The sequence below is a fragment of the Dendrobates tinctorius genome, unplaced genomic scaffold (assembly GCF_039654945.1).
Source record: "Dendrobates tinctorius isolate UK_male_01 unplaced genomic scaffold, ASM3965494v1 ptg000151l, whole genome shotgun sequence".
Lineage (NCBI taxonomy): Eukaryota > Metazoa > Chordata > Amphibia > Anura > Dendrobatidae > Dendrobates > Dendrobates tinctorius.
Window position 1 is genome coordinate 22,744,064 of NW_027361818.1, and position 8,828 is coordinate 22,752,891.

General features: G+C 44.9%; 1 protein-coding gene across 1 annotated transcript; it reads right to left on the reverse strand.

Moving 5' to 3' along the window:
- Positions 1-7,516: 7,516 nt before the first annotated feature.
- Positions 7,517-8,449, reverse strand: LOC141050055 (olfactory receptor 11L1-like). The gene has a single exon (XM_073546889.1). It carries the CDS (start codon positions 8,447-8,449, stop codon positions 7,517-7,519), a length of 933 nt encoding a protein of 310 aa, XP_073402990.1.
- Positions 8,450-8,828: the final 379 nt, after the last annotated feature.

Sequence of the window (8,828 nt, forward strand, 5' to 3'; positions counted from 1 at the left end):
TTGCTCAACCCCTGGGATTTCCGACATCTTGGCCGAAAATGATCCAAAGCTCGGATGTAGTCCAAGGTTACAGAAGAAGGGGGTGGTTTTGATGGAGTCTTGGTATCTATTATTGAGAGCGAACTCTGCCAATGGCAAATGTTCCACCCAATCTGACTGATGTGCTGAGACATAGCAGCGGAGGTATTGCTCCAGCGTTTGGTTGGCACGCTCAGTTTGACCATTCGTCTCGGGATGGTATGCCGAGGAAAAGGACAACTCAACACCAATACGTCTACAGAACGCCCTCCAGAACTTCGAGACGAACTGGGTACCCCTGTCAGATACGATATTTGCCGGAACGCCATGCAAACGTACAACGTGAAGAACAAACAACTTACTTAAGGTTTCAGAGTTGGGTAAGCCGGACAGGGGAACAAAATGAGACTGTTTACTGAACCTGTCCACCACCACCCAAATACAGGTTTTCCCCTCGGAGGGTGGCAGGTCTGTAATGAAGTCCATGGAGCTGTGGGTCCATGGACTTTCAGGGGTGGGCAAGGGCTGAAGCCAGCCGGAAGGACGGTTATGGGGGGACTTGGCGCGGGCACAGATTTCACACGCTGAGACGTACTCCTTACAGTCCTTGGCCACCGTTGGCCACCAAAAGTTCCTGGTTACCAGCCTAGTGGTATTATTGAGACAAGGGTGGCCTGCCAGGACGGAGTCGTGAGATTCTTTTAACACTCGTAAGCGAAAGGTAGCTGGGACGAATAATTTTTTGGGGGGCGTAGTGTCAGGAGCTTGTTCTGATGACCTACGGATCTCCTCCAGAAGGTCCAGAGATACTGCCGACACGACAATGCCATTAGCCAATATGGGAGCTGGTTCATAGTCCTCGGTGTGTGTGTGACAAAAGCTGCGGGAGAGGGCATCTGCCCTCACATTTTTGGTTCCGGGGCGAAAGGTGATTAAAAAATCGAACCTGGAGAAAAACAAGGCCCACCTGGCCTGCCTAGGGTTTAGTCTTTTAGCCGACTCTAGGTAGGTTAGGTTTTTGTGATCGGTAATAACCGTAACTTTGTGTTTGGCGCCTTCGAGGAAGTGGCGCCATTCCTCGAAGGCCCACTTAATTGCCAATAATTCTCGGTTGCCGATGTCATAGTTTCTCTCCGTGGCAGAGAATTTGCAGGAGAAAAAGGCACATGGACGAAGCTGAGTGAGGGATGCAGTGCCTTGTGAGAGCACTGCTCCCACTCCGACTTCGGAGGCATCTACCTCCACAATAAACGGGTGGTCCAAGTTTGGTTGAATCAACACCGGGTTGGCCACGAAGCACTCTTTTAGTGTAGCAAAAGCCCTGGTTGCCTCAGGATTCCAATTAGTCACATCCGCCCCTTTCCGGGTAAGGTCCGTGAGTGGCTTGGCAATCTCTGAGAATCCCCTGATGAATTTGCGATAATAATTCGCAAATCCCAAAAATCGCTGTAGTGCTTTCAGCGATTTGGGTTGTACCCAATCCTTAATGGGTTGAATCTTGGCGGGATCCATGCGGAACCCCTTGCCTGAGACCATGTATCCTAAGAACTGCACCTCTTCGGCAAAAAAAACACATTTTTCAAATTTCGCGAACAAAGAGTTTTCGCGCAGTCTTTGCAGTACTGAACGGACGTGTTGAGCATGTGTCACAGGGTCAGCAGAATAAATCAAAATGTCGTCCAGATATACGACGACATACACCCCACAAATATCTCTGAAAATATCATTGACGAAGTGCTGAAATACTGCAGGAGCGTTACTGAGTCCGAAGAGCATTACCAGGTACTCAAAATGGCCAAGGGGTGTATTAAAGGCCGTTTTCCATTCGTCCCCATTTCTTATGCGGACCAGGTTATATGCCCCCCGGAGGTCAAGCTTAGTAAACCAGCGAGCTCCCAGTAACTGATTAAACAGATCAGGAGGAAGAAAAAAAAAAGGTAAGGAAAACTGCTTTTATATGTGTTAAGTATAGACACAAAAAGCCGTTTTATTTTTTGGGCCGGATATAATGTGACGTCTGCCTGCGGTCTGGACTGCAGCCAGACAGCACCCCGAGAAACACTGATACCCTTTACCCCAATACAGGGATCTGGATTTATAGCAGAGCCCAGGAGGCACTGTCTGAATAGGAGCAATGACCAGAGCAGGACAGTCGCCAGAAAGGTGTTCCAATACAGGACACAGAGGCAATGATATCCGAGACTAAACCAGTCAGGCAGCAACGGTACAAAAACAGTAGACAGTAGCAGAGTCAGATTCCAGGCCGAAGCCAGAGTCATAAACCAGGAGAGTCGCAGAGGTACAGAATCGTTAGGCAGAAGCAGAGTCAGAATCCAGGCCGAAGTAAGAGTCATAAACCAGGAGGGCAGCAGAGGTACAGAATCGTTAGGCAGAAGCAGAGTCAGAAGTCCAGGCAAAAGTCAGAGTCAGTCAACAGCAATTCACACAGTAACACGCAGGGGAACCAAGAATATATCCGGCGGCCTGCAAGAGCAGTCCCAAGGTATTTGAGGGATCAGGTCATCCCTTACAGGCCCGTGGCCTGATGATGTCATCCGGACCGCCCCCAGGACCAGGCTGGATGGTAATGCACCAGCCCCTTCATGACTGACCGAGGAGCGAAGCCTGCGTCCAGCAGACGCCTGCGCAGGAGCCTCATGACTATCGCCGCCATCACTCGGGGTTGAAGCACAACGCCTCCCAGAGACCAAGGCCGAAACTGCAGGCCACGGGTCAGACGGTGATAGGACAGTCCGGCGCCTCCTAGTGGTCGAGGCCGGAACAGCAGGCCCTGAGTCTGACGGTGATGTGATAGTCCGGTGCCTCCTACTGGCCTAGGCCGGGACAGCAGGCCCTGAGTCTGGCGGTGCCGTGACAGTTCCAAAGTTATTACTTCATAAATTGACAGTGGTCAGAATTGTTAAAATTGGCCCGGTCATTAACGTGCAAACCACCTTTGTGGATATAGAGGTAAAGTATAGGGAGCCCCACAACAATTTCTTTTGCGGTCCCACCAGCAAAGGCTACACATACAGCTATGGGCTGATAGTAATAGCCATGTGTAGTGGCCCCTTCATAGAATAATAACACTAGCCCCCAGCTGTCTGCTTTCCCTCAGCTGATTATTAAAAATAAGTAAGACCCAAGCCATTTTTTAAATTAATTTTCTAATTCAATAAATACATGGACAGTAAAATACACATGCACAGCACTGATTTTATATCCCACTCATATCTTTATTACAATACACAGGTGTCGTCTGGTGAATACTCTCAACAGCCTTGCCTTTTCTCGCTGCTATCAATGGGATTAGGCGTATGCTGATGAGAGTAGTACTCATCAGCTGATGCCTGACTGGTGGTAACCTTTTTACTACTGGTCACAGCTGCTGGGTCACACACTGTCATCTGTATGGCAACGTGGGAACCGCAGTTCTCTGATGGACAGTAACATGTAAGATTAATGAGGCAACCGCCGATCAGACCCGGTATTTCCGCGTTGTCACACAAATGACAGTGTGAGAGCTGTGGGATGTTCGGGCCTCCTATTCATTTGACTGAGGTCTAGGTTTGAGTTCAGGTACCCAAACAGAACATCCACAGGTCCTCCTATCCCTAATAATATTCATTTTTATTGCCATTAAGCCAACATATTCCACAGCAATGTACAATTCAGAGGGCACTTGTGCAAACAAGCTATGTGATTAGATTATAACACAAAGTTCAACACATACCAAGAGGAATGAGGGCCCTATACATAAGCTTCCAATGTTTGAAGAAATAGGGGTGACACAAAAGATAAATATCAAGAGCTTTCTTTTTGTGTACAGTCCAGACCTCAAAGTAATAAATAGGGGCATTCTAATGAATCAGCATGAACCAATTAGCAGCCAGGGTCTGTACAAGTGCAGATACAAGGTGCTACTAAAGGCCCCTTTACATTTAGCGATGCACCAGCGATCCCGACCACGATACGACGCGGTCAGGATCGCTGGTGCATCGCTAAATGGTCGCTAGTGAGCTGCCACACAGGCAGATCTCACAGCGATGCAGCAGCGATACAGCGGACGTTACTTACCTTTCAGACGAGGCGATCCTGACTTCCTCCCGCCCACGTCCACGCGTCGCTCGTCGGCGCCAGCAGGAAGTGCCTGACGAGAAATGGAGCTGCGCGATCTCGCGCAATCAACGACAGACAGCGGGGGAGCCTGTCGGAGGTAAGTATCACACATAGCGATATCGCTAGCGAGATCGCTGATTTTGTGACGCCACAGCGCTCTCGCCAGTGAGATCGCTGTGTGTGACGGAGATCAGCGACCGGCCTCCCCGCTGGGTATCAATGATTGCGCACTATCATCCTGGGCCATTTCTTGATCATTGCTCTCCCGCTGGCCAGCGCTCATTGCTGCATGTGGCAGCAGGAGCCAACAATCAGCGAGGCTCCTAGCGCTCTAAGCAGGCGCTGGAAACTGGTAACTAAGATAAATACCGGGTTACTAAGCGGCACACTTCCCTTAGTTACCCGATGTGTACCTTAAAAATCTGCGTGCTCGCAGCTCCCGGTACGAGCACGCAGGTTTCTAAGGTACACATCGGGTATCTATGTGACGCGCGTCGCTTAGTAACCTGATATTTACCTTAGATACCAGTGTTCTCGCTGGTGCTGATCACTGGTGAAGCTGCCTGTGTGACAGCTCGCCAGCTATCATGTAGCGATGCACCAGCGATCCTGTCAAGGTCGGGATTGCTGGTGCATCTTTAAGTGTAACAGTACCCTTACTCTCAGGTCATTAGTGTAACGGAGTGCATGGGTAGGGTGGTAGACATAGACTACGGAGGGAATGCATGGCGGTGCAGGACTCTCTGGAGCTAGGTGTGTAAAGATGATAAGTTAGCTGGTGGACAACCAACAAACAGACTGGCATATGGTGGCTGCATCAGTCTAATGTTTGGACAGAAATATGATCCTGGCTGCATTTATGATGGATTGGAGAGGTTAGTGATAGGGAGACTGATTAATAGAGAGATTCAGTAATCCACAGCAAAAGTGAGAGCTTTTGCAGTCAAAGGTAAGGAAAGGTCAAGATCAAGAGATGCTTTTGAATTATATGGGACATGATCGTTCGAGTGATAGGACGTAGGAGATTAATGAAAGATCTACATCAAATGTAACTCATGTTGCTTGGAAATTGTAGTTGAACCCTTCATGGAAACGGCAATTTCAAGTTTCAGTAGGTTAGAAGAGGGGGGGAAGCAAAATGAGTTTAGTTATTCAGTTGTTGGGTTTTTTGTTACACCTGATAAAGATGCCAGTACGACATTGAAATGATAGTGGACAATAAAGAACCTTGTAATTAATATTGCAGCAAGAGACTTCTTCCCAGCAGCACAGCCAATTTATAAGTGTGTGTTTAGCCTGTTTTGGTAATGATGTTAGAGACAGCAGACAGACAATTGCCATCATTCTGTACTAATGCTGGGGAGCAGACAGGAGAATTTGTGTATAATTGGGTACAGAAAACTTATATATCTTTGTACCGTGTTAGCCAGTAGATAGAAAAATACTCAGAATTGAGAGTCCTCGGTGGTTGTTAACTTTTAATGGCTAACTGGAAAGATGGCAACAAATCGCAAGATTTCGAGACTACTCAGTCTTTGCCTGATAGAGACCTGATTATTCTCGAAAGCTTGCAATTTGTTACCATCTTTTAAGTTAGCCATTGAATGGTATCAACCACAGAGGACTCTCATTTCTGAATATTTTTGTATAATTGTGTGTCATCAGTATAGAAATGGAAGCCAAATCTGCTGACTTTTCTCCATAGGGGCGGTGTATAAGGACAAAACAATTGGGCTTAGGACTCAGCCTTGAGGAACCCCAACAGAAAGAGAGAAGAGATGAAGAGGAGCTAGCAAACGTTACACTGAAGGACCAAGAACCTAGAGAAAATTGGGTCCTTTAGGCTGACAGAGCTGAACCAATGTTGAGGAGGAGCTGGTGATCCACGGTGTTAAATGCTGCCAAGAGATCCAGTAGAATCAGCAGCGAGTAGTAACCATTACACATAGCTGTTCCTAGATCATTAGAGACTTCAGTGAGGGCATCAGTAGAGTGTTAAGAGCAAAATCTCAATTTTAAAGTGTCAAAAGTTATCTGAGAGACAGCAGATTAGATGAGAGTAGACCAATTGTTTCAGAAGTTCAGGAGAGAGACAGACCTGTAGTTGACAAAGCAGTTCTGATCAATAGATTTTTTTTAGTAACGGCTTTCTGGCAGCATGTTATAAGCACAAAGGAAAGATATAAGAAGAAAGAGAGAAGCTAAATATTTTAGTTAAGTGAATCATGACAACCAGAGAGAGGGACTAAAGGAGATGTAAGGGATTAAAATGACTGATGCAGGTAATAGGGTGAGAAAATGTGAGGAGCCGGGTAATCTCTACTTATGTAAAAGGTTCAAAGACAGAAAGTGAGCTTGGTGAAGTCCTGAAGGGTAAAGAAGCCGAGAAATTGGTGGTTTGGAGGACAATATCCTGTAGCATGTGATGCATTTTTTTTAAATAATTGTCCAGATTAGTCCTTGGTGCCTGCACTTTAGGGTTAAGGAGGTAATAAAAAGTGTTAAATGGTAATTTAGGATTGTTGGATAGTGAGGTGATGAGGGTGGTGAAGTAAGTTTGCTTGGAGAGGAAAAGGTCCACGTAATATGCTTTAAGCAGAAACTTAGAATGGATGAAACCTTTGACCAAAAGGGATTTTCTCCACAGACGTTCAGCGCACCTGGAGCTCTACTGGAAAAAAGTGTTTGCCGAGATTGATAGGATTGTGACCATCTGAGTGGGGTTATTCTGCTTGTAGGAGCTGCAACTTAATCAAAGGCTTAGGGCAGCACAAAGGGTAACCCACTGATGAAGACAGCCAGTAACCCAACAAAAGAAGGGCTGCCAGCCTAGTGGGAAAAATGCACACAGATGAGGCATGCATAGGACATCAGCCACACAGTGCGGTGCAAAGTGTCTGACCAGCCTATTGATCACACCCGTATTATTAGCAGGCGGGCTGTCCTGCACTATATACATGCATCACACAGAAAAAACCAAGCCAACATGAAGAGGCCCAGCTGCATCCTGCAAAAATGATAAAAAGTGCAAAAAGATAAAAAGATATCTGTGTGACTGATGTCCTATGCAAGCCTTATTTTTGTGCATTTTTCCCACTAGGCAGCCAGCCCTTCATTTGTTGGGTTACTGGCTGTTTTCATCAGTGGTTTGCACCTGTGCTTCCCCAGCCTTTATCAATGGAGGTCTGCTGCATCCTGCTACTGCATCAGTCAGGGTTTGGTGAGTCTATCTTTCATATGTGTGTTTATTTTTCTATCTATCTATCTATCTATCTATCTATCTATCTATCTATCTATCTATCTATCTATCTATGTATCTATCTATCTATCTATCTATGTATCTATCCTTGACAATAAATATTGACTAATTTGAAATTTTCTATATCATGAGCTTAGCCCGTGTTTCCTGTATGGCTTTATGAATATCTGTGTTTCTCAGACTATATATAATGGGGTTAACTAAAGGAGTAAACACAGTATATAGCAGAGATACGATCTTACTCATGGTCAGTGTTCGTCCTTTTGTTGGGATGACATAAACACTAAAAATTGTCCAGTAGAATATGGCGACCACAGTGAGGTGGGAGCTACAGGTGGAGAAGGCTTTCTGTCTACCGGTACTGGATGTGATCTTTAACACTGCTGACACAATATACACATAGGATATTACAATTAATGTGGTTGGGATAATTACAGTTAGAATAGACAAAAGATACATTTCCAAGTGAATAATGAAGACATCAGAACAGGCAAGTTCTAGTAATGGGACCATGTCACAGAATAAATAGTCAATGATATTTGTACCACAAAAATTGAGTTTTGCAGTTTTTACTAAAATAATAAAAAGAAAAGAAAATCCAAACAGCCAACATGTAATAGATAATATCACACAATGTCTATTAGTCATGATGGTGGAGTAACGTAGAGGATTACAGATGGCCACATATCGGTCATAAGACATCATACCGAGAAGAAAACATTCAGATGATTCAGTGGCGCCAAAAACATATAACTGAGTGATGCATTCAATAAGAGTAATGTTCCCCCCATTATTCAGTAATATGTGGAGCATGTAGGGGACAATATCTGAGATCACCAAGATGTCACTGACGGACAGTTGTGAGATGAAGAAGTACATTGGGGTGTGGAGGTTCCTGCTGGTGGACACCAGGGTGATGATCAGGAGATTCCCACATATTGTCACCCAGTAAATCACCAGGAGAAGACAGAAAAGGGAAATTCTGAAACCTTGGTTGCCTTGAAATCCTAAAAGAAAAAACTCCGTGACCTTTGTCAAATTTCTTTCCTGCATTTCAGAATGAACAAACTATAAATCAATTGTAATTTTTAAGGTGAGAAATATAAAAAAAAAACAGATATTATACAGTGTTGTGTATATTGGTTAGAAAAAGGCCAAAGTAACTGTAAAAGGTGAAGACTATGAACCATCAGATAATTATATGCGAGGGGTCAAGATTCATATGAATTTTTAATTAGACATGTAAAAATGAAAAGACATTTACTTATTTTTTCAAATCACACAATTATAGAGAATCTTCAGCGGCCATCAGTGAGGATCATATCTGGAGATTTCCTGCTAGTACTTACAGCAGATATGTCTGTCTCATTGTTCATCAGCAAATCTAGAGCAGAATTCATGAATATTAGTTATTCTGTGTAGAAATGTCCCA

Bases quoted from the DNA above. Each gene is read 5' to 3' on its own strand.
- LOC141050055 (XM_073546889.1), bottom strand. From the start codon at position 8,449: ATGCAGGAAAGAAATTTGACAAAGGTCACGGAGTTTTTTCTTTTAGGA.